Here is a 26,396-nt window from a genome sequence, read left to right as displayed (position 1 = left end):
CCTTACGCACGGAGGTGACTAGTGCGATCTTTAAAAGCCGTAGGAGCCTGCTGAATCCCACTGCTGCTCCCAGCGAGAGACAACCCTCTTGCCTGGCTCCCGATGCATCACTTACCTACTGGCTCGGGCTTCCGGAGCGGCAAAAATGGTAAAGCGGTACTTCCGGTGACGCGGCAAGCTTTTATTGTTTCACTTCCGGTGTTGGAGCTGCTCCTCTTTCACGGCTACTAGATTCTGTGCTGTCTGAGTGTCTGCGCACGCGCTACATCGAGGATGAGAAGAATCAGCTGCCGCACGTTTTCCAGCGCTCCCGTCGCGGAGAAGGACCGCTCTGCCACGGGCATCAGCCGGGTGACCGGACAAGTTTTAGGGCAGCTTTTCCAGCCCCTTCCTTACGCACGGAGGTGACTAGTGCGATCTTTAAAAGCCGTAGGAGCCTGCTGAATCCCACTGCTGCTCCCAGCGAGAGACAACCCTCTTGCCTGGCTCCCGATGCATCACTTACCTACTGGCTCGGGGCTTCGGGAGCGGCAAAAATGGTAAAGCGGTACTTCCGGTGACGCGGCAAGCTTTTATTGTTTCACTTCCGGTGTTGGAGCTGCTTGGACAGCCAGGCCAGGCCTTCGTAGAGCCCGTCGCCGCTTGTGGCGCACGTGGCTTGCACGTACCAGTTCCTTTCGAGAAGAGAACGCAGCCCGAGCTTCTCCGTGATCTCATCCGCCTTCATCGCATGGGGAAGATCCTGCTTGTTAGCCACCACTAGTAAGGCGGCGTCCTTGCTCCCAATCTCCTCCAGCATTCTCGTCAGCTCTTCGCGGGCCTCGCCCACGCGCTCCCTGTCGCCGCTGTCCACCACAAAGATCAGCCCCTGCGTGTTCTGGAAATAATGGCGCCAGAGCGGGCGGATCCTGTCCTGGCCGCCCACGTCCCACACGGTGAAGCACACGTCTCTGTACGGGATGATCTCCACGTTGAAGTCCATGGTGGGCATGGTGGTGACGATCTCGCCCAGCTTCAGCTTGTACAGGATAGTCGTCTTCCCCGCCGAGTCCAGGCCCACCATGAGCAGCCGCATCTCTTTTTTGCCAAAGAGCCCCTTGAAGCGGTTTCCAAACACGTTCCCCATGCTCCGAATCCGGCGCGCTGAGACACCAGCCCGCCCCTGCGCCGCCGCCCCCGTGGCGGCTCCTCTCCCCCGAGCGTCTGCAGCGCCTCCTGGTCGGCCCCCCCAGGCGGCCCTTTCACTGCTTGTTTCAGTTCCGCAAAATGGCGGCTGCCCAACAACACCGCCTTCTTAGTGGCCCTGCTTTGAATATATAACTATAGACACCAGGGGCTGTAATGGCTTTGTCTTTTATTGGGTTTTTTTTTCTTGTGAACTTGTTAATATTTGGATTTTTTTTCCTGTGAACTTCTTAATATTTGAATTTTTTTTCTTGTGAACTTGTTAATATTTGAATTTTTTTTCTTGTGAACTTGTTAATATTTGAATTTTTTTCTTGTGAACTTGTTAATATTTGAATTTTTTTTCTTGTGAACTTGTTAATATTTGAATTTTTTTCTTGTGAACTTGTAAATATTTGAACTTTTTTCCTATGAACTTCTTAATATTTGAATTTTTTTCTTGTGAACTTGTTAATATTTGAATTTTTTTTCCTGTGAACTTCTTAATATTTGAATTTTTTTCTTATGAACTATTTAATATTTGAATTTTTTTTTCTTGTGAACTTGTTAATATTTAAATTTTTTTTCCTGTGAACTTCTTAATATCTGAATTTTTTTTTCTTATGAACTTCTTAATATTTGAATTTTTTTTTCTTTTGAACTTCTTAATATTTGAATTTTTTTTTCTTCCTACTTTGTAAGTTTTTTCTAGGATAACTCAGAATGCACACAGTATGTGCAGGTACAAACAGGTATGTGTGTATTTATGTACCCATATTCTCTCTTTCATATGCATGTGCTTATAAACACATTCTCTATCTCACATGTGTATGTGTCTGTTTGTAGAGACATTTTCTCTCTTCCATATATAGTGTGTTTTTTTTATACACTCCCATATGCCTCAGGGTGAATTTATATACACATGTTCTCTATCTGCCTTATGTCTTTGTTTACAGACACATATTCTCTGTCCTATGTGTGAGTGTTTTTATATATACATATTCTTTATATACCATATATAGTGTTTATATACACGTAGGGTCTGCTGTATGTATGAATGTTTATATACACATGTTCTCTCCCTCCTAATTGTACATATGTCGGTTTATATACATAACGTGTCTATCTTCCCTTTTGAGTTATGTGTCTAAATACACATAATCTCTATCTGTCCTACGAATGTGTATGTTTATATAATATGTGTATATAAACATACATTACATATAAACATATTATATACACATATTCTCTATCTGTCCTACAAATATGTATGTTTATATATGTGTATATAAACATATATTACATATAAACATATTATATACACATATTCTCTATCTGTCCTATTTATGTATATGTTTATGTAATATGTGTATATAAACATATATTACATATAAACTTATTATATACACTTATTCTCTATCTGTCCTATGAATGTATGTTTATAGAATATGTGTATATAAACATATGTTACATATAAACTTATATAAACATATTCTCTATCTTCCATATGAATGTGATTATATATACATCTTCTCATCTATATATCTGTGTGTGTTTCTATACATATATATTTTATCTCATATGTATGTTTATCTATCTATCTACCTATTCTCTACCATATCTGTGTGTTTATATACATTATCTGTATTTTGTCTGAGTGTGTTTTTATATACATATTTTTTATCTTCCATATGTATGTGTGTTTATATATGTATTCTCTATCTCCCATATGTATGTCTATATATATATATATAATATATATATATATATATATATTTTTTTTTTCCCTCTATCTCCCATACATTTTAGTTTAAATTCTATCAACTATAATTCTAAGATTCCTAGTATATCTTTATCAGCTTTTTGTAGGTGTGTAACCCTCTGTGGTCAGGAATCTATCATCTTTATATTTCAAACAAAGACCTACAAGTCTAAATCTTATCATCAGATTTTAAACATCTCTTTATCTCCTTTGAAGGGGGTACTATTTAATTCCTACTATCCTTTGATATTTATATATCAACAAATAAACAAGATTAGATTGGCAGGAAAAATGGAGCCAGAAAGGCATTAGGATATTTGATGTAGGTCACTAGAAATCAGAAATTGTAGTCACAGTAGTGGAAAGAGAGATTAAGAGACAAATACATTAGAAATAGTGAAAATTCCATGACATTACAAACTTTGTTGTCATTTGATTCCTGCAATTGGAAATGAAAAAGATAAGATTCTTGCTTCAAGAACCTTACAAGCTAATGTGGGGGTAGGGGAAGAGGGAATTCTACATAATCCTTATCAGTAAACAGATAAAATTTCTGATTTTCTCACTTTAACAAACATGGTCACATTTCTTTACAATTTAATAAATAAGTGCTAGAAAATTACCCGAAGGAAACAGAAATTAAATTATCTATCTAGCATCCCACATCTAATAAGTATCTGAGACAAGATTTGACTCCAAACCCAATAATTTATAAACTATGTCAAGCTTCCCCTCTTGCCCCTGAATACTAATATTATTATTACTATTAATAGAATAGCATTATTTCTGATAGTTGAAAAGACCCTTCAATAAAGTTCTTCATCAATGCAAAACTCTATCCATGAAAATATAGTAACAACAACAATAGTAATAGTAATACTTTATAATAATGATAATATAATAAGAATAGATGCTGTCTTTTTTTATTTAATTTGTACAAGGAATTCCAAGATGTGAAAATTCTTTCTACTAATGCAAACTGACATATTTCTTTAATTTATTATATTAGAAATGTTATTAAAGCTCTGACAAGTTTAGTGCTTTTACTTAGGGAAGGGAGGCACTTAGCCTCTAATCTTATCATCAGATTTTAAACATCTCTTTATCTCCTTTGAAGGGGTACTATTTAATTCCTACCATCCTTTGAAATTTATATATCAACAAATAAACAAGATTAGATTGGCAGGAAAAATGGAGCCAGAGTCTTTAAGTCCAGAGGCAGGACTTAAAAGTGTTCCTGGGCCCAAGTCTGATTCTTCCCTTAACCATGTTATTTTGCTTCTCTCATAAGAAATAAAATCCATATTCTTTTATAGCACCTTAAAAATTTGCAAAGCATTTGAATATACCCTTACAAGAACTCTTGTCAAGCACTTTTTATGCCAGTTTTACAAATGACAAAACTGAACCTGAGAAAAGTATGCAACTTGCTCAGGATCACACTTTTAGACTCCAGCTAGTGGGATTCAATCCATCTCTTCTTTACTGAAAGACCAGTGACTTATCTACTACACCATGCAGGTGGATCTTTCTTGAGAGGCAGTGGACATAGTGAATAGAGTGCTGAACTCAAAATACACTTCAAATCTTTATTGAAATAATCTATGTAAATATATTGGATTACTTGCCATCTAGAGGAAAAGGTAAGGTAGAGAGAAAAAAGATTTAGAACATAAGGTTTTGCAAGGGTGAATGTTGAAAATTATCTGTGCATATGTTTTGAAATAAAAACTTTAAAAAATAAAAAAATAATAAAAGGAAATAATTTATGTAAAGTTCTTTGCAATTCTTATGACAATGCATAAACATGAACTATTATTAATAGTAAGATCTGTCTCAAAGCTTGTGGTATATGACTTGACAATCACCAGAGTCAAGCCATGATCAGAAGATCCTGAGATCCCTAAGACTTTTTTCTTTGTGGAAGTCTGGTAAGAACCTTGTTAACCCTATTTTATATCACTATTCCTACCTACTTCCAATCCCTACAATGTATCCAGGCTTAATATATGCAAATTTTACTTATTCAAACAGGAATTATTTGAGTTCTACAACAAACTGTCTTTATTCAGCATTTATGGAGCTTTGATCATGTAAATCATTGAATTGGTACTAGGGATAAAGGTAAATTTTAAATTGTCTCTGCCCTCAAGAAGGTGATCATGGGGGAAGGGAAGATTTTTGAGAGAATAAATGTAATGTGAATTAAAAGATAAATCAACAAAAATATGTTACATTTTAAGATATGTGAAGAAAAGAACAATTCAGAATTTGTACCTGAGCTAAATTAATTATAGGGAAAGATTTCTGTCTTTGAAAGTAAACATCATAGGCATGTCTAGCATAGAATTCAATATCTACAAAGTTTCAGAGGCAGGAAAATCCTTGCCATGTGAAAAATAAATACTACTGATTAAATAAAATTAAATATATGACATGGAATAATTTGAAACAAGCTGAATAGATAATGTAGAATCTCAAATTTGGACTTTATGCCATGGGGAACAAGGAGTCAGAGATGTCCATCAAAGAAATTATGTACTCAGAAATTTGCTTTAGAAAGGCTTTTCTGGCTAATCCTGAAGACCATCTAGATCTTTATTTCAACAACTGTTTAAAGATTTTCAGTAATGAGGAACTAACTTCCAGAATATCCCCTTATATATTGGATTAGATCAAATGATTAGGAAGTTAATATTTACAGCCAAAGTCTGCCTTGTTTTCCTGGTTCTGCTTTTATCAGTTTAATTTTATATTCATGTTCATCTTATATTCATAGTTCTCTATATCCATGATATGCATTGTTTCTTATAGCAGAGTAATATTTAATTATATTCATGTGCCCCAGCTTGTTTAGATAAACTTCATATCGTGATCAATGACTTGGATTTCAGTTCTTCCTTACCACAAAAAGTGCAATTAGAAATATGTTGATGCACATGGAATCTTTGTTATTCTTGTTCTCTGAAGGGGTTTATGCCTTGTTGATGGGCTATCTGAGTGAATGAACACTTTTCTCACTTTCTTAGCATAATCGCAAGTTTCTTTCTAGAAATGTTATACAGTCACAACTTCACCAATAATACATTAAGTGTCTGTTTATCCACATTCTTTATAGTATTTACTATTCCTATCTTGTCATCTTTGCATTTTGATTTATATGAACTGGAATTACACTTGTTGAGATTTGGATTATCTTGTTTTTAATGCTTTGGAGCGTGCATTATTCATATACTTTCTAATAGTTTGTGATTCTTCTTTTGGGAACTATTTATATCCTTTAAGCACATGTCTCTTGGAAAATCACATGTGATGAAAGAATATAAATAATTCCCTATAAATCTTGGATAACAGACCCTTACAAAGAATATTTAAGAAATGATCATGGAAATAAACAAGAAGAGGATTCTGGGAAAGCATCAAAGTAGGTAGAAAACTTTTGGTTCTCCAAATTTTTACAAATACAATTTGTGGGACAATGACCTTTAACCAATTATAATCAGAGACTCAAAGTAAAAAGCAAAAAAAAAAAAAAAAAAATTATTAAAATCTAGAGAGAAAGGGCCATATCCAGCAGACTAGGTGTCATACATATAGAAGTGCAAAATGCAAACAGCAAAACACAGGATAATATAGGCCTTAACATAAAAGCCCTGCCCCATCCCCCTTCCAGGATTTTCTTCCCATTGCCTTGGAGTCTGGATTTATATTCTAATCTATCCAAAGATTACTATTACAAAGAATACTAGCCAAAGACACACTCTTTACCATATTAGGAAGTAAATGCTAATGAAAAGATGAACATCAGTTTACATCAGGACTAAAATTTGTTTTTGTTTTTCTTTTAAGTTGCTATAAATAATAAAAATACATTTAAAAAATGAGTGAGAAAATGAGGGGGAAAAAAACTGAACCAGAAATAACTATTATGGGAATAGAGAAGATCTGGGTTCATCTTCAGAGGAAGATGATAGAACTGAAAAAGACACTCCTTTTTCATTAAGAAATCTGAAATGCTCCCAAGCATAAAAAATGTTCTTGACAAAGCTTTAAAAGGACTTTAAAAATCAAATAAAGAGACAAATAAAATTTAAAAATAAGAGCAATCCAAGAAAATCAAGAAAAGTATGGGAAACAAACTTGAAACAGAGAATTAAAAACTTAAAATGATTCCTTGAAATCTAGAATTGGTCGAAGGGAAGCTAATGACAACCTAAGACACCAAGAAAATAATAAAAATTCAAAAAATAAAGAAAATATGAAACATCAGAAAAAAAACTGATCTAGAGAACAGATTGAAGAGTCATAACTTAAGGATGTATTGACTACTTGAAAAGTATGATTAAAATTTTTTGAGATAAGAAATTATCAAAAGAACATTGCCCTGAAAATAAAGAACAAGAATAAAATAATTTTAATTCTCATCATTGCCCATGTTGGGATGTGATCCTGCCTCTCTGGAACTTCGCCAATAACCTGCTATTTGTCAAATCCTACCCCTTATCTGCCTCTCTGACTTTTGATTTTGTGCTTGCTTTGACCTTTATCTTTTGTATGTGAACTGAATTTCATTGATTTTGTTGTTTTTCTCTTTCTCCTCTATTAGATGATGTCTATGATCTTTCAATTGACCTGTATCACTTTCCCTGTATGCTACACTTAACCTTATTCCAGCTCCATGGAATTTTTCTTCTCTATGCTACCAATATACTCATGGCTGCTAAAAAAAATCTGACTCTGCTCGTATTTTTAAAACATCATTAAGGGACAAATACATAATTTGGGAGGGACAGTTATTTTCAGTTTGTCAGTGGTGCTAATAGTAAAAATTAGAGAAATCATGACTAAGACAATACATTTTTAAACATTGCACTTGAGAATGTTTTTTAAATGACAAAGAAAACAGACTTCTTTCCAATTATACAATGTCAGTCAGTTGGAGCAATGGAAAGGGAATGATTATAAAGGGCAGATATATTACATTTTTTTCTGTGTACCCTGCAACCTAAATCAGGAAAATACTAAATATTTCTTCATTACACTCAACACTCCCAAGTCAACTGTTTCTCATATTAAACTATAAGAGCCTACTTACCCAGCTTTGTCACTTTCTTCGAAATATACCCTAATTTACCACTGTCCCTGTCTGAGACCTTAGAATTTAGGGTGATTGAAAAGCTTCCCAGTATTAGAAAGAGTAGAAATATATGACAGTTAAAAATGGTTAATTTTTTTTTGTTGTTATGCTTTGTTTTGTTTGTGATTTTGTGATTTCCTAGCTACAATCAAAAAGTTTAGGTAATATCATTCTTGGTTATTTTCATAGGTTACCTCCTGAAGGAAAAGAGCTGAAATTGGAACTGTTCTTTTATCTCATGTTCTTCCCCTTCTTAATTTTTTATTTTTATTTTTATTTTTTATAATTCTCTCTTCATCCCTCCATTTCTTTGTGGGTGGCCAGTGTTCTCCATCTTTTAAAAAATCTTCCCTGAAAAAAAAAGGGATGCAATATTATACATCAACACTAACTGTGAATTAATCTGTGTTTCCTCTCTCAAGGACAGTTGCCTTTTATATGTACCTATGGAATAGATATCTGTATCTCTGTTAAATGGCTTCTGAGCAGCATCAGTGATTGGTAAATGACTATAGAACTAAACCCAATATGCCAACTCTATATAATAAAGCAGAATACAGAAAAAACTAGCACTTTCCTCTTTGGGAATGCAAAATTTCTGTTTACAACTTAAAATTTCACTTTAAAGAAAAAGGCTATTACTGAATTCAGATTTTGATCAATCTTAATCACCTGAAATGTTGGCAACCCATGCCACTCTTATTCTTCTGTCTGGTTGTTTTTCTGTTTACTTTTGACTATTATGACTTCATATTATAAATTCCCAGAGATTAAAGATCACATTTTAGATTTTTGTCATTCTTTCAGGATATATCTAGAAAAGCTTGTAAGGTAATTTTTCAAATTTTCAGTGGTGCTAATTATTGAAGTCAGGGAAATCATGGTTAAGATACAATGAGTTTTAAAACACTGAACTTGAGATTCAATGTGATCTCATTTCAATCTTAGAGAATTGCTTCTATATTTCAATGTGTTTCTGTTTTGTCAAGACTTTGAGACCAACATCAACAACAATAGAATATATCAAAGTTTTTAAGTAGCAAGGATTGAACTAAACAATCTTTTGAGAAACATTATAAATGCCAAATAATTTGTGGTCATCTGTTAAAACAACAAAAGCAACAATTGGAAAGTCTAGAGGTTCCATCCAAGTGTAAAGAAACCACAGAGCTTACCATATAGATAAACTAGATAAGCACCTTTTTATGTTATAGAATACCTGGATGAATCTCTTTTTCCATATTCTTCTTTAGTTTTTTTTACTTTTTATAGAGGATACAGAAATCATTATGAAAAAGAAAATATTTCTGGATAAGTCTAAATAGTGATTCATTTAACATAGAATGATATTATTTTCTTAGTGTAGATTTTTGAGAAAAGGAAAACAGCTCATATGAGAAAGAGCAAATAAGCAATAAAGGTGAGATATAATGAAGAATAACATATACATTAAAAAAAATTCTCCTCCTGATTCAGGGATCACACAGTGCTCCCTGATTCCTACCAGAATTAACTGTTCCCAAAAATGTTCGATCTTTTATTAAAACAAAACATACCAGAAAATCCTTTTCACTTTGAGATTATTTGAGTCCATCAGAGAGTTATTATCTGGCCAATCTTGGGATGCTAAACATCAGTTCTTTTGAGTCCCAAAGATATTCAATATCTTTTCAAGAAGAAGACTCTTTGGATCCTGATGCGAATCTGCTTGGTCTTGATGCTGTAAATGATGGGGTTCATGAGAGGTGGAAAAAGGATGTATATGTTTCCCATTAGGACATGGACGAGGGGTGAAAGGTGTTTTCCAAAACGATGCATCATTGTAAGACCAATAATTGGAATGTAGAAAACCAGAACAGCACAGATATGGGAAATACAAGTCTGCAAGGACTTGAGTCTCTCCTCCTGAGATGCAATAGCTAAGACTGTATGTAAGATGAGAATATAAGAGAAGAGGATGAGGAGGGAATCTAATAGCAAGGTACAGATCACCAATGCCAGGGCATAGAAGCTATTGAAACGAATGTCAGAGCAAGCCAGCCGGAGCAGGTCCTGGTGAAGACAGAAAGAGTGGGAGAGGATGTGGTGTCGACAATAATGGAAGAACTTCAGGCGGATGATTGCAGGAAGAATCGAAAAAGCACTTCTCACCAAAATAATCAACCCCACTTGTACGACTTTGGTATTTGTCAAGATAGTTGTATATCTGAGAGGATTAGAGATTGCAATGAATCGATCAAAGGACATGGCCAGAAGGACTCCAGATTCTGTACAGGACAGACCATGAATGAAGTAAGTTTGAGCAATGCAGGCATCCAAGCTGATTTCATGGCTGAACTTCCACAAGATCCCCAATACTGTATGAATGGTAGAGAGCCCCATGCACAAGTCAGTGAAAGCCAGCATAGCTAGGAAGTAAAACATGGGCTCATGTAGACTTGGCTCAGTCCGGATCACATGGAGAATCAGGCAGTTCCCCAGCAGGATGATAGCATAGATGGAGGAGAAAGGGATGGCAATCCAGGAATAATACTGTTCTAATCCTGGAAAACCAGTGAGGAGGAATGTGGTAGTACTAAGATTGTGAACAGAAAGAGTCGACATGAGTGAAAAAAATGATTTTTTTGGTGAGATAAAAACCTTCACTTACACAATCATCTTTAAAAGGTTTTGAAAAAAATGCACAGTCACTTAATCTCTTCAAGCACTATCACTTCAAAAGTGGGAATCACTGCTTTCTTGTAGAAATATTATTTTATGTCAATTCTGGGTATAATATGTGCTAATGCCTGTATTAGAAGCATTCCCACTATTAGCAATTCACTTTATTCAATGTTGTCCATAAACCAGGAAAAAGCTTATCTGTTAGTCTGAATCTGATTGTTGCATTGATCACCATTGTAGAGGAATTACTTCTCTCCTGCTTTGAATTAATCTAATTTTTCTTCCCAGAATTTTGAGCTTTTCAATTAGTTCTCCATAATCATAAGAAATCAACTGGAATGAGTCATATAACAGATATTGCTGCTCCTTGATGTTCTAGTGAGTAAATCCTAAGAAACCTAACCATTCCTCAGTCTCTGCCATAGGGAAGGACAGAGTTTCCAGTACTTATCCAGGAAAGAAAATGATAATAAGTCTTAAGGGAAACATTTATCTCTTGAGATAATTAGAACTATCTTTGAATCTGAAGAGAATACTGCAATCCCTATCTTAATTACCCCTATCTCCAGAGTGCTATGAGAGACTCATGTAAGAATATACATGAAGTTTATATCTTGTCTATATATTCCCCCTAGCCCTTCAGCATGTAGATCATATAGTTATAGGCCCCTGGAGCTAATGACATCCAAAATAGTTTGAGAGAAAAGACTGAGGGATAGAGGGTAGAGAAAGAAAAGTATATAAAATCAGTGAAGGATGGGAGTGATACTGATATATCATTGTTATTTTTAGTGTCTAAGATACCTCTCTCCTCATAAAATATTGGGCATAATAAAATTAGTTGATATTTACATAGGGTTTACATTGTGAAAAATACTTTATTCACATAATTTTCTTTATTGTGAAATAGAAATTGTTGCTATAAATATTTATGTATACTGGTGAGAAATCACACAGAAAGGTTAAATTATTTGCTTATGATTTTATTGCTAATAAATCTAGGCTACATTATTCAAATCAAGGTGTCTTTTGATTTCAGTCTTACAAGCTTTCTGTAGCATATCACTTTTTTTCCTCTAATATTTGTTTTGTCCCTGATAAGTTTTCAGATCTGATACCTGACGAAATCCAAGGAAGTGATGCTGATTATTCTCTCTATAGAATCTTCAAATGTTTTCACTTTTCTAAGTCAAACACTTAACTATAATCATATGTATATGTACATACAGAGATGTCAAAGTACAATAACCCTCATATGATGTCAGTTCTTCTAGAGATATAAGATGAAAGGAAGAAATTGGAGAATAGAAAAGGCCACACAATAACTTTTTTAAAATATTTATTAGTTCATGATAGTTTATTTAAAAAAATCTTTAGAGTCATAAGATCATAGGTTTATTTTCCAAGCAGTAAGGGAACTTTGACATCATCTATTTCAGCCATCTAACTCATCTAAGATGAGGGGACTGAAGCTCAGGATCAGTAACCATCTTGTTGCATTAGTAGTAAGATTGAGAACTCAAGCCTAAGTTTTTTTTTTTTTTCTTCAAGTCCCCTGTATTCATTATCATATATATGCTAACATAGAATCCTAATGATTTGTATGTTTCTATATAAGAAAAGGTGGAACCTCTTGTTCCTCTTTTTCATCTGGGAGAAGGGAGTTCAGGAATTGTTGAAGGCTAAGCAGCTTTTGATGTTGTCAGTGATGCTTCATCACAAGGATCTCGGTTTCTTTTATTTTTATATTAAAAACACCAGTGGATATGGCTTCAATGGTGTTTGTTTCTTTGCTTCCTTAACAATCAACTGTAGTGAAAACTTCACCTATCCTCTTTTGAGTGAACATGAACCAACAGCAAATGTGTTCAACTGGGGTATCTTTCAACCTGATATCTGCCTCTAAATCTGTATGAGTTATTCTTCATCCTGAATATGCTTTTCCTCAGACAAAAGTATTAGGCATCTGTCATATTTTTAAAAATTAGGCTAAACTATTTTTAAATTTTTATTTCTTTTTAGATAATATTTTACCTGTGATTTCATTTTTCTGGAAAATCCTTTTCTTGGAAACTACATTAAGTGATAAAGAACATTAATTCATCCATAACTTATATTAGAGCTTTTCCTGAGATATCTGGGTTTGCTAAGTTCCAGTGGCCTTCTTTTATTTATTAGACTAAATATAATCTTCAAAACTGTTCCCTTTCTTCCTTCTTGATTTTCTTAGCCCTTACTTTTATCCCTAACACACTACAATCTAGCTATACTAGCTTATTTCTATTCCTGACACTTGACATTCCATTTCTCCTCTGTCTGCCTTGGAATTATATGTTCTCCACACTCAGAATGTTGTTTCTTCACTTGACTTCCATTTCTTGGCTTGATTTCCCTCAAAACTCAGCTGAGCTCCCAACAAACAATGATTTGATATTATTTATGATGTGAAGAACTGAAACATATCAGTAACTAATCATGCACACATGTCTATATATACATACATGATATGCATATGTATGTGAACTCTATGACAGCTCCCCATTTTGTTTCAACTTATCTATTTGTTTATTGTCCATGATTGCTTCCAATGACAAAATAGTAGAGTAGAATGATTATGACAAAGGTCCTATGTGGTGCTCTCATTGATAAATTTTGCTGTTCAATGAGCTACAGATTGCAATGATGCAATTAGGATTAGATAACTTTTCTTGTGTCATATATATGGCTATCCAAGCACATTTTTTTTTTTTATTATGAGTGCACAACTATAATTTCAAAAGATGAAGAGAAAAGTAAACTTTGAGTGTTCACACTTTAATTTCACATCAAGGTGTGTATTACTTTATTATAAGATTAGATGGCAAAGTATAATGCATCATTTAATTACATTCTAGCTATATTGAAATAACACAATATAGGTTGACATTACCAAACTAAGCTCTCATCATAATATTCTCAACTCACAGGATATTAACAATAGGAAAATTAGAACATTTGAAACTTCATATTTCATCTCAGCAGAATTTCTTGATCAAAACAAAAAAAAAATGAAAGGTTTGATTTATTCTTTTGATAACCAAGTAAGGAAAGTGATTTACTTATGTTAGTTAAATCATATTTGATCATAGGATTTGAAGAAATATGTCTAGAGAAAATAACTCATTTAAGATAATTATCCTTTCAGTTCAATTAGAATCATATAACTTATGTGTCAATTTAAATAAAATAAAATTTTAAAATAAATATCATTACAACTTAACATTTTCAGTTAATTTTGATCATAGGGAACACTGAATTTAATACCCCATTAAATAAAATGTTATACCCCCAAATTCCACATTTTCCTCATTAGTAGACTTGTATTACAAAATGTACTTCTTACACATATACATTTTTCATTTGATCATCTGTGTACATGTGGTATCCCTTCTGTAGAAAAGAAATTCCTTGAGACCAGGAACAGAGTGTCTTGTCAATTTATTGCTTATTCCATTGTCAGTTATCCCATTAACTTATAGAGTGATATTAGATAAGTCCCTTCCTCTGTTTTATGAATTTTATAAAACTGGTTTGAATTCAAGCTCTCCTGACTCGAAGGCCAGCACTCTACCAATCAAATAATTACCAAAAAAAAATTGTGCAAGAGGAAAATAAAAAGTGTGACATAACAAAGATACTCCAGTGACAGAATCACAGAATTTTATTGTTAAAAAAAATTTGGAACCCATTGATCTTAACCTATATTTGACAAAGAGAAAACAATATAACAAAACAACAATGATTCTATAAGCTATGGAAGACCTTCAATGAAGGTAAATCTATTCCCTTGCTCTCTTTCGCCCCTCCCTGAAACAACCAATATTGGAATGATAAACATATAGTTTATATGTTTATGGAGAGATCAAAGGAGAACACAGCCTAAAACAAATGGAGCAAACTGGGACTAAAGCCAGCGCGAATTTAAAGAGTATGTACTCTCCAATCCAGTAAAAGTAGATATATTTGTTTAGAAGATGTATAGCATATAGAAGGAACTCAGTAGTGAACTTAAGTACAAAATATTTATTATTGCCCTAGTACTTCCAAATTGTAGAATGTTATAATAGGAATAAAATCTTAGTAATCATCTCATATAAACTTTATTTTACAAATAATAAATTGAGGGGCAGGTACCCACTATTCCAATGGAGTTAGAATATAATGTCTTTAATCACATTTATAAGAACTGAGTTTGAAATATCAGTAAAGGTGTGTGTGTATGTGTGTGTGTGTGTGTATGTGTGTATATCTGTGTGTGTGTGTTTCTGTTTGCTCACATATATATGTGTTCATGCGCAAAAAATAGAGATAACTGAGATTCATGAAATTATTATGTTTTTTAGTACTCTTCTCAGCTCATCACAATTACAAGCTTCATGGGATGGTATCTTAATAGTGTTTATCTTAGGGTGGGCTGCATTCTCTTTGGGGTGATTAAATAGATGATCCCCTTACGAATTTTCTTGTTTTTCACACTATAGATGATAGGGTTGAGAACTGGGGGCACTAGCAGATAGATATGAGCCATAAGAACATGCACAAGGGGAGAGGCATTCTTGGCAAAGCGGTGAACAATGGAAAGACCAATCATGGGGATATAAAGGATGAGAACAGCACAGATGTGGGAAGCACATGTGTTCAGGGCCTTGACTCTCTCCTCCCAGGATGCAACATTCAACACAGAGTGAAGAATAAAGATATAAGACACAAAGATGCCCAGTGAATCAAGTCCCCAGTACAGAATGAGTACAACTAACCCATAAATAGAATTGAATTTGGTGTCTGCACAAACCAGGCGTATTATATCCTGATGCAGGCAATAAGAATGAGAGAGGACATGGGATCGGCAGAATGGAAAGTATGTCAGCCGGATCATCAATGGAATAACAGGGAGGGAGCTCCTAAGAAAGGCAAATATTCCAATTTTAGCAATGCGTTGTGGGGTAAGAATAGTGGCATATCTTAATGGATGACAAATAGCTACATAGCGATCAAAAGCCATTGCTAGAAGCACTGATGATTCCATGAAGGAGAAGGAATGGATAAAAAACATCTGTATCACACAGGGATTGAATTCAATCTCCCTGGAGATGGACCACAAAACCTGGAGGACAGATGTAAGTGTGGGAAGGGACATGCCCATGTCTGCAAAGGACAACATAGCCAAGAAATAGTACATGGGTTCATGGAGGCTTGGGTCAGTCCGGATAGCATGAAGGATGGTGCAGTTACCCGCTATTCCAATAAAGTAGAGGATGCAGAAAGGAATAGAGATCCAGTGGTGTATAGCCTCATACCCGGGAATTCCAGTGAGGTAGAATGTGGAAGAAGAGGGAATACTGGCATTGAAATCTGCCATGGAAATACTCTACAGGACCACAATCCCATTCCCTTAAAGAAAATGAAAAAGACATTAGAGGATAGAATGAAGACTTCACTATTTATCTGGATACTGTTCCACACCATATTTGGATTTGCATCTTTTCACTGTATGTCTGTCCTTTGATCAATAATCATAAAACTGTTCTGAGATTCAAAGTTCTTTTTAATGTTTTAAGTCTATTATTTTGCGATTATATTTCTCAAATTAAGTAGCTAGAAAATTGTTGAGAGTCAATTTTTGCCCTCATTGCCAATATTAACTCTGTCATTTGCTCTATTAATGTTATTTTTAATTTTATATTCAAATCTGATATTTGTCTTTGTAGTCGCCCTTTTCAAAGAGCAACATTTTTAGAGTCTGAAAAGGTATATCCCAACTGAGGAAAGAGAAATTTAAGACAATAGTCACAGATCTTCCCGGAGAAAGGAAAGATCCATATATTCATTAGAAAATGGAAAAGAGGATGCATGAATATGATGAAAATGAGGTAGATAGAAAATTGAGCAGGCAGAAATATTTCTTTATGTTTTATAATGGCATAAGATCTAGTGACTGATTTAATTTTCTACATGTTTACATTATCATTGCCTGACTTCATTTTTGTTGTTGTTTTTTGTTTTCTAGAAAAAAATTGACTTTTTAGATGTGGTGGCAAAAAGAGGGGATCTATTCTTTCTTGCCATGAGTAATAAGATTTAAAAACAAGCCTCTATTTAAACATTAATGGGCAGTCTTGTCCAATCTGTAGAATTTACTTTCATTATTCCTAGTTCTTATGCAAGGGCATCCAAAAGGCATACAGAGTTTGTCCTATCTTGTGAAGTGAGGTGAATCCAGCAGCTTAATATGTCTCTGTCCTGTTACCTGGAACCAAAAAGCTTCTCACCAACACTAGTGACTGTCCTGTTGTGAACCCAATGTGATGATATATTTTCTATATACTATAATTACCATGAAAGTTGAATGATTAAGAGAGAAGAGTGGCTCATTCAGATTTCCACTTGTTCCATATGGATTTCCTTCCTATATGGAATAATTGATGCATCTCAAAGCCTTGGTACCAATGACTGAAAGAAAACCAATTATTGCCTTTTGCCTTTATTCATAAGCAATGGATTTTCCTTCCATGACATATTCTATAATGTTTTAAGTACTTAGTAACTAGGAGAAGTATAGTGTTATAAAATGACTCCTCTATTTGAAATTAGAAGAACTGGATTCAGTTCCAATTCTAACACTTGCAGCCTGTGTGACCTCAGCAAAGTTATTTAACTTGTCTAGATTTCAGTTTTCTCATGAGTAAAATGGGAGGATTCGTTTGGGAAATAAGACTGTTCCAATTCTAAAATCTATTAAAGCTACAAGTGAAGGACTTCTAAATCTTTGGATTGTCCAGCCTTTTTATGCCTACTCTGAACATTGGAACGAGGAACATAGAGCCTTCTGTAGACACTGTATAGCAAAGATCTATATATCTAGCTATCCATTACAATTTCTTTACATTTATATGGAAAGATTATGAGATGGGGAAGAATTATGTTTTCAAGTTGGAATGAAGGAATAAAGTACTTTACAGTGTAGTATGGGGTACCTTTTTGCCAAGTATTGCCCACATGAACATCTCTTGGTCAAGGAATGAATCCTACTTTGCTTAGTTGTTTTTCAACCAGGTTCCCAGTGATGGATGAGCCTTCTACCCCTGTACACAACACTACTCCCAAGCTATTTCCATGTATTTCTGTTTCCATTTATAATTAATACTATCTTCTCTAACTTTGTTTCCATTTTAATGTAATGCCCAAATAGAAAAGACTCCAAAAGACCAGTTGTTTTGGATTTTAGGTTGCAAGAATGATTACCTCATAAGTCTCCAATTTCTTGTGTTCAAAAGTGAGCACAGCCAATAATTCCCTCCTCTTACTGAAGATTTCTGGTGATGAGCAAAAAACTTCCTCTGGGAATACCCACTCCTTTTTTGAATTTTTCTCACTTTTAGAAAGTTTTACTTTGCATCACTTCAAATATGATTTTCTGTAGCTTCTACACTTTACTCCTGATTTTGCCTTTTGAAAAAAAGTCAAGCAAATCCAATCTCTAATCATAATGTCAGTCCTTTAAATAATAAAACTTACCATATCCTTTCTTAATTTTTTTTTCCTATGATGCAAAATCATTTACTTTCTTCAGCCTCTTTTCCTGTACTTCCTACAATCTTCTATTCTTTACGTTCAAGATTGTCAATCTTTCGACATTAACTCAAATCTGTAAGGGTATTTCAGATATAGTCTCAGCAGAACAATGTGTAGGAACAATATAATACAATAAAAATGTCTAAATCTAAAAAGATCTTTGATGTAGTCTAGTGCAACTCCTTGATTTTCATCATCATCAACAATATTATTTAATTATTTAATGTTGCATAAAATTCATTAGTTATTTTTGACTGCTGTCACACTGTTGACATATATTGAACAAAAATTCACTAAAATTCTCAGATTTTCTTTTTTCACAATTGTTATACGTTCACACTTTATCAGTTCTATTCTCAAATAATTTATTTTTGGATCCCCCCAAAATGAAATTCATTTTTGAAAAACTTAATTTTGCCCACTTTCTTAGCTACTAAGATGATTTTATATACTAATTATCTCATCTTTGATATGAGGTCTCTTCCAGCTTTATTTCAATTGCAGTTTTGATAAGCAGCCCATTTATTCCCACCGGTCCTTCATCTCAGATATAGTTAGAATTGTTAAAACAGCACAAGTTCCTGTTCTCTTTCCTTTACATTCTAAATTCTACATTTAAACATCTTTCCTCCTTTCCCCATTCCCGAGTTTTTTTCTTTGCCCATCTCTGTTGCTCTTTTCCCTGTGTTAACTTACTCATTGATGCCACTGGTCTACCTCATTCATTTTCCTCTCTCATAATCACAGTAGAGACGTTTTCTGCTTTTCTTTTTCTTTATACATGATGAAATAGAGTAAAATTTAACCAAGCCATGACACCAAATAAGAAATGTGAGAAGCCAACTCCTCCAGTAATTTGTAGAGAAGGGAGACCAAGGATACGGAACACCCCATATAAGAATTTTTCAATGTGTTTCTTAGTTTTGTTGATTTTCTACCCATTTTTACACTATATTAAAAGACTCTCTAAAATGGTTCAACTGCATTATTGAGTCTTTGAAGTACTAAATAAATTACTGATGGAGTGACTAAAGGAATTTCTTTATTGCTTTTCCGGGAATGAATTGTACTTTATGAGTGCTGCAGAAGCACTTAGTCTTCAAGTCCAGAGCACTAAGTCTTTATCTCCACTCCAATAATAAACAACTTAATGGACCTGGGTAAAGTATTTTTCCCCCAGGATCAGTTTTTCTATCAGTAAAATGGGTATAAAGATATTTACTCTTATTTTATTATAGGAGTGCAAAAAAGGCTTTGTAAACTTTAAAGCCCTTTCAAAATATGAGTTACTGCAATTACTGCTTAATTAAATGTTGTGCCCAATAGTTATACTTGATCTATGCTTTTATGTACATGTCTTTTTTTCTGGTAATCAATTATAAATGCCTAATCAAAACCCTTGTTTTAGGTGTGGCTCTTTTATTCTCTTGTTTCAACTTGGTATCCATTTCCTCATCTATGATTGTTACTATTTTGTTCTTATGGTTCTATATAAAAGTTAATAATCCTTCTCCTCAGTGACTATGTAACAGAGAGATATAACTAGGAAACTTGAAAAGTAAATATTTTTTAAAAATTGACCACTTTTAAGGAATGAGTCTTGAACCTAGCATCCTTCTTCCTTCAATTACTTCATCTCTGTTTATTAGTCAATATTCAGTAAACATTCTACTAAAAATAATCTTCTTTTTCATAGAAATCAATGACCCAGCTGAAGGCAAAAGAAACTGATAATACTATAAGAAAATTAATGAAGAAGAACAGAGAGAGTCATGTAGCAGAGAGAGTCATGTATACTCATGTCTTCTTGGATTATAGTCTCAAAGCCTTATGATATTTATGACAATGATACTGCTTCTCCTCTCTCTCCTTTCCTGATCTGATGACCAGTGTCCCTTCTACATCCCCAGTTTACTCATTTAGGATACTCCCAGGGTGGGAATGATTTGTTCCAATGTCAAGAACTTTACCTGTCCTGGGCCCCCGTAATACTGAGGAGAATTGCTGCCAGAGAAGATATGGTTTTGTCTCCAGTATAGAGATTGTGACTATTGAAATTAAATGGATTTATATCTTTTTTCCCCAGGTACTCTGGATTCCCATAGGCTTTCACAAGGATGTAACAGGGACACTGAAATGAAAAAGTTTCCAGGGAAATTGCTTTTAGATGAGCATCCTTAGGGTTTAGGACTCAGGATCCCTAGAGTGTGAATGTTTTTATAATCAAAGGACAATTGGGCAAAGAAGGGACCAAGACACAGACTGGAAGACCTCCACAAAGGGTGGAATCATGGAGCTAAACTGATCTCTATCAGTAACTTCTCCTTACTTGACTCAGCGATCGATTCCTTACTTTCTCTCTGTCCAAGATACTATTCAGGACTTCATCACTCCCATATTCTTCTTTTACTTGTATTTATTAATCTATGAACAGGCTATATCAACACTTAGAAAAACAGACTAGGATGCATTTGTTTTGTTTTGTGTTTTGATATTTCTCTTACAACTAGCATAGTGAATTTTTTTGAGTAATGATTGAAACACTCAATAAATAATTGTTGAATTGAATCAAATGCCCTCATTTTACATATTAGAAAAGTTTAGTTGTTTGGTTAATATGGAAACTTCAATGAGTGAGCCTAGGAATGTAATCCATGCCTTCAAAATATTAAGCTAATCTTTCCATTGCTACACTGTTCCATCAATCTCATTATTATCATTAAATTAAGATAAATATTCTCTAAATTTACCTCTTTGTATTAACTCCTCTTCTTTAATAACTATGCTTTGGGACTTTAATTATAGTTATTCGAGGCCAAGGGCTTCACTACTGTCTTACTTTGGTTTCTATCTCACATTTAACTTGTGAATGTTTCAAATATTTTTCTTCTAAGATGGTAACTTTTCTCTATGATAATTTGGAATACAACATTATTATGTTGTATGATACATATGCAACATATATGTATGTGTATGTTTTTATATACACAATATTCTTTATTTCCCATACATTGTAAGTACTATTGACTATCATTCTAACACTCCTAATCTTACCAGCTTTTGGTATGGAATCTAATCATCTTTACATTTCAAACAAGAGCCTACAAATCGAAGTCTGATCATTAGATCTTAAACAGCTTTTTACTTCCTCTGTCATTTTTAGTTTCTTTTGTATACCTTTCCTTCCAAAAGAAATAAACAGAATAAAAAACAAAACAAAACAAAACAACTGTTGTTACTGAAATTTAATTTTTTGCCCCCAAAGTTCATATTCTTCAGGAATATTTTTTAAGTTCATTTGTTAGTATTCTTTGAGTCTAAGTGGATAGCTGTTTTATTTTGAAAATGCTTAGAGAGCTCTATTGGAAATTTTTAATAAGAAAATTCAATTTATTGAATAATTATTCTTTTTTATTATAGCCTTTTTATTTATAAGATATGTGCATGGGTAATTTTTCAGCATTGACAATTGCAAAACCTTTTGTTCCAATTTTTTCCTTCCTTCCCTCCACCCTCTCCCCCAGATGGCAGGTAGACTAGTACTTGTTAAATATGTTAAAGTATATGTTAAATACAATATATGTATACATATCCATACAGTTATTTTGCTGTACAAGAAGAATTGGACTTGGAAATAATGTACAATTAACCTGTGAAGGAAATAAAAAATGCAATAAGACAAAAACAGAGGGATTGGAAATTCTATGTAGTGGTTCACACTCATTTCCCAGAGTTCTTTTGCTGGATGTAGCTGGTTCTATTCATTATTGAGCAAATGGAACTGATTTGGTTCATCTCATTGTTGAAGAGAGCCACGGCCATCAGAATTGATCACCACATAGTATTATTGTTGAAATAAATAATGATCTCTTGGTCCTGAACTTTTTACTCAGCATCACTTCATGTACGTCTCTCTCTAGGCCTTTCTGAAATCATCCTGTTGGTCATTTCTTATAGAACAATAATATTCCATAACATTCATATACCACAATTTATTCAGCCATTCTCCAACTGATGGGCATCCACTCAGTTTCCAGTTTCTAGCCACTACAAAGAGACCTGCCACAAACATTTTTGCACACATGGGTCCCTTTTCCTTCTTTAAAATTTCCTTGGGATATAAGCCCAGTAGTAACACTACTGGATCAAAGGGTATGTATGCACAGTTTGATAACTTTTTGAGCATAGTTCCAAATAGCTCTCCAGAATGGCTGGATGTTTGCACAGTTCCACCAACAATGTATCAGTGTCCCACTTTTCCCACATACCCTCCAATATTGAATAATTATTCAATTGAATAAATGGCAACAGAGATTTATTAAGTTAGCTACTATGTATGGAATTAAATGCTAAATGAGACACAGAAGTTTAGGTATACAAATTATATTGATGAATAAAGTTTAAGGATGTTAAGGATTTAAAAAGCCAAATAGATAACTCTCAGACAAGAGGATGGGAAGGGGAGGGAATATGTTATTTTGAAGAATGATTATTGAAGATTTTATGAAGAAGAATTAGTATTGGTAAAGAATAGATGAAATGGAAATATGGCTAGAGGATACTATGTGCAAGATTGTGGATTGTCTTAAATGATGCTAAATTGAGATTAGAATTACTTTAATCGACAAAAACAATAGTTTGAATATTTATGGGCAGAAATTAACTTGTCAGTTAAAAAAATAAACAAAATTAGACTGGAAGTGGGCATAAGGAATGGCTTTCATAGGAGAGAAAATGAAGCCAGAAAGAAATTAGGATATTTTGTCTAGGTCAGTGGAAATCTTGGTTTGTATTAGTAGCAGTAGAAATAGAGAATAGGGGATAAACATATGAAAAATAATGATAATCTTATGACATCACCAAACTTTGTGGTCAGCTGATTCCTGAGGGTAGAAATAAAAAAAAAAATTACAAGAGACTTTTCCTTCAAGGATCTTACAATCTAATGTATATGTATGTGGCAAAAGGAAATTAATAAACAGAAGAATCTCTGTTTTTCTCACTGTGAATAACAAACATTGTCACAATACTTGACAATTTAATAGATAAATGTTAGAGAATTGTCTAAAGGAAATATAAATTAATTTACCTGTCCAGGATCCCACAGTGAATAAGTATTTGAGACAGGATTTGAATCAAGGTCTTTCTGAATCCAAGCCCAGTAATTTTTATATTATGTCAAGTTGCCTCTATTGATCCTTATTATTGCTATTACTACTAGTATTAACTGATCACCATTATTTCCTCTCTGCTACAATTAAAAAGATAAACAATGACAAGAGTCTCTATTCCTGTCACTTTGATTTCATTTCTATACGGAATTCTATGATGTGACAATTCTTTCTACCAATGCAAGATGACACATTTTAAAAATTTGTTATATTAGAGATTTGCCTAAAGTCCTGAGAAGTTGAGTGCTTTACCTAAGGTCAGTGAGCTTTTTTATCACAGGCAGGACTAGAAAGTCTCCCTAATCTCAAATTTGCCGTGTTCTTGACTGTTCAATTCTGCTTCTCTAATAATGAATAAAAGCTGACTTCTTTTATAGCACCTCAAAGTTTGCAAAGCCCTTTGAGTATATTGTCCAATTTTATCCTTAGTAGAACTCTTGTCAGGCCCTATTTATTACAGTTTTACAAATGAGAAAAATCAATTCAAGAAAAGCAAACCACATGTACACAGTAACATTCTTAGGATTCAGCTAGTAGGAGTCAATCTGTGTCTTCCTTGTTCAAAGACCAGGGTTTTATGTGCTACAGCATGGAGGAGGGCTTTCTTGAGAGACAGTGGACTTAGTGAATAGAGTATTAAACTTTGAATAAGACCACAGTTCAAATTATATCTCAAATGCTTCCTGAAATAATCTGTGTAACTTGTTTTGCACTTCTTAAAGGAAGACATAAATGTGAACTTTTTTAATAATAGAATTTAGCCAAAGCTTTTGCTATAAGACTTGGCAGCTAGCAGACCAAACCACTTCAAAAAGACAAAACAATTTTGATGGAATGATAAAGGTGACCCTTAACCTCTATTCCATTTACCAATGAACTCTTTGGATCATACAACTCCAAATTCAGGATAATCCTTTGTATATATTTCTCATTTTCTCATTTTTTGTGAATGGCTGCCTGGATTTTATTGGAACTAAATTTCTTTATTTTTTATTATAGCTTTTAATTTACAAGATATATGCATGGGTAATTTTTCAGCATTGACAATTGTAAAACCTTTTGTTCCAACTTTTCCCCTCCTTTCCCCCACCCCTTCCCCCAGGTGGCAGGTTGACCAATACATGTTAAATATGTTAAAGTGTAAGTTAAATACAATATATGTATACATGTCCAAACAATTATTTTGCTGTACAAAAAGAATCGGACTTTGAAATAGTGTACAATTAGCCTGTGAAGGAAATAAAAAATGAAGGCAGACAAAAATAGAGGGATTGGGAATTCTATGTAGTGGTTCATAGTCATCTCCCAGAATTCTTTCACTGAATGTAGCTGGATCAGTTCATTGCTGCTCTATTGGAACTGATTTGTTTCATCTCATTGTTGAAGATGGCCAGGTCCATCAGAATTGATCATCATATAGTATTGTTGTTGAAGTATATAATGATCTTCTGGGCCTGCTCATTTCAATCAGCATCACTTCATGTAAGTCTCTCCAGGCCTTTCTGAAATCATCCTGCTGGTCATTTCTTACAGAACAATAATATTCCATAATATTCACATACCACAATTTATTCAGCCATTCTCCAATTGATGGGCATCCACTTAGTTTCCAGTTTCTGACCACTACAAAGAACTAAATTTCTTCAAACAAAATGAAGATCTGGAAAATTTATACAACTTAATGAGCAAAAATTACTCTAAAGAAGAGGGTGCATTCTTCAATTTTACAATTTGAATTAAAATATTATGTGCAATTATTTTTTTCAGGAGAAAGATATCTTTACATGGAAGTTTAGGGAAAGAAATAAAAAGAAGGAAAGATGAAAGTATGGAAGGAAGGAGGGAAGGGAGCAAACTAAGGATCAAGGAAGAGAAATAAAGCTAGAGACAGGGTGTGAAAATATGAGACAGACAAGAAAGACAGGGGGAGGGGGCAGAGACAAAAAGTTATGTCTTTTATGCAATTTGCTAAAACCATAAGATCCTGAGATCTTTAAGAATTTTCTTTGTGGAAAAGTCTGGTAAAAGGCTTGTTAAATTTTTTAAACCTCTAAACCTATGGTTCCTCTCAATGTGTCTAGAGTTAATATATGCAAAATTTGCTAGTGCAGATTAAAATTTTTTGTTTCATAAAAACTGTTTATATTCCACATTTATCAGGTACTGATGGTGCAAATCACTGAGCTGATTCTAGGGATACAAATAAATTTTAAGTTGTCTCTGCACTCAGGGAAGTGATAATCTGGGAAGAGATGAGTTTAAGAGACTTTAAAACAAATAATTGTAATGCGTATTAAAAGATAAGTCAAGAAAAATATGAGTAAAATTTTAAGATCTATGAAGAAAAAATCAAATCATCTAGAAACATCAGGGAAATCTTAATGGAGGAATTAGTACTTGAGTTAAAACTGGAATTACAAGAAAATATTTCTGTAGTTATTAGTGAACAACATAGGCATGTCCACCAGAGAGGACAATATCTTCTAAGTTTCAGAAACAGGGAAATCCTCAGAATGCAAGATTTGGCAAAGATTATAATTTTGATGAAATAAAATAAAACATATAATATAGAATAATCTCAAATAAGCTATATAGAATAATCTCAAATAAGCTAGATTGATAATGTAGAACCTTAAATTTGTATTTATCCCCTAGAGAACAAGGAATCATTCAGAGATCTTGATGAAGGAGATGATGCTTTAGAAAGACTTTTCTGAGAAGTGAGGAGTCCCATCCACAAAGATCTTCACATTTGGGTATTTTTATATCTGATTAAAGACTTCCTGTAATGAAGAATTCACTGATTACCAGGATAGCCCCTTATACATTAGGATAGATCAAGTGATTAGGTAGGTAATGGCTGCAGTCAAAATTTATATGATTGCTA

The 26,396-nt window shown here is 33.8% G+C and overlaps 3 protein-coding genes across 3 annotated transcripts; all 3 read right to left on the bottom strand.

Annotated features, from left to right (window-relative positions):
* Positions 1-565: 565 nt before the first annotated feature.
* Positions 566-1,162, bottom strand: LOC100931131 (ADP-ribosylation factor 1-like 2). Its single transcript, XM_012545443.2, has one exon. It carries the CDS (start codon positions 1,124-1,126, stop codon positions 581-583), a length of 546 nt encoding a protein of 181 aa, XP_012400897.1. The 5' UTR covers positions 1,127-1,162; the 3' UTR covers positions 566-580.
* An 8,560-nt stretch (positions 1,163-9,722) lies between these two features.
* LOC100922113 (olfactory receptor 51V1-like) lies at positions 9,723-10,856 on the bottom strand. Its single transcript, XM_023499772.2, has one exon. It carries the CDS (start codon positions 10,665-10,667, stop codon positions 9,723-9,725), a length of 945 nt encoding a protein of 314 aa, XP_023355540.2. The 5' UTR covers positions 10,668-10,856.
* A 4,309-nt stretch (positions 10,857-15,165) lies between these two features.
* LOC100921853 (olfactory receptor 51I2-like) lies at positions 15,166-16,125 on the bottom strand. The gene has a single exon (XM_003764824.1). The coding sequence runs from the start codon at positions 16,123-16,125 to the stop codon at positions 15,166-15,168; it is 960 nt and encodes a 319-aa protein (XP_003764872.1).
* Between the last annotated feature and the right edge of the window lie 10,271 nt (positions 16,126-26,396).

This window comes from Sarcophilus harrisii, chromosome 3 (genome assembly GCF_902635505.1).
Source record: "Sarcophilus harrisii chromosome 3, mSarHar1.11, whole genome shotgun sequence".
Classification (NCBI taxonomy): domain Eukaryota; kingdom Metazoa; phylum Chordata; class Mammalia; order Dasyuromorphia; family Dasyuridae; genus Sarcophilus; species Sarcophilus harrisii.
Note: the sequence above shows the minus strand (reverse complement) of the source record. Positions and strands in the feature narration are given on the sequence as shown.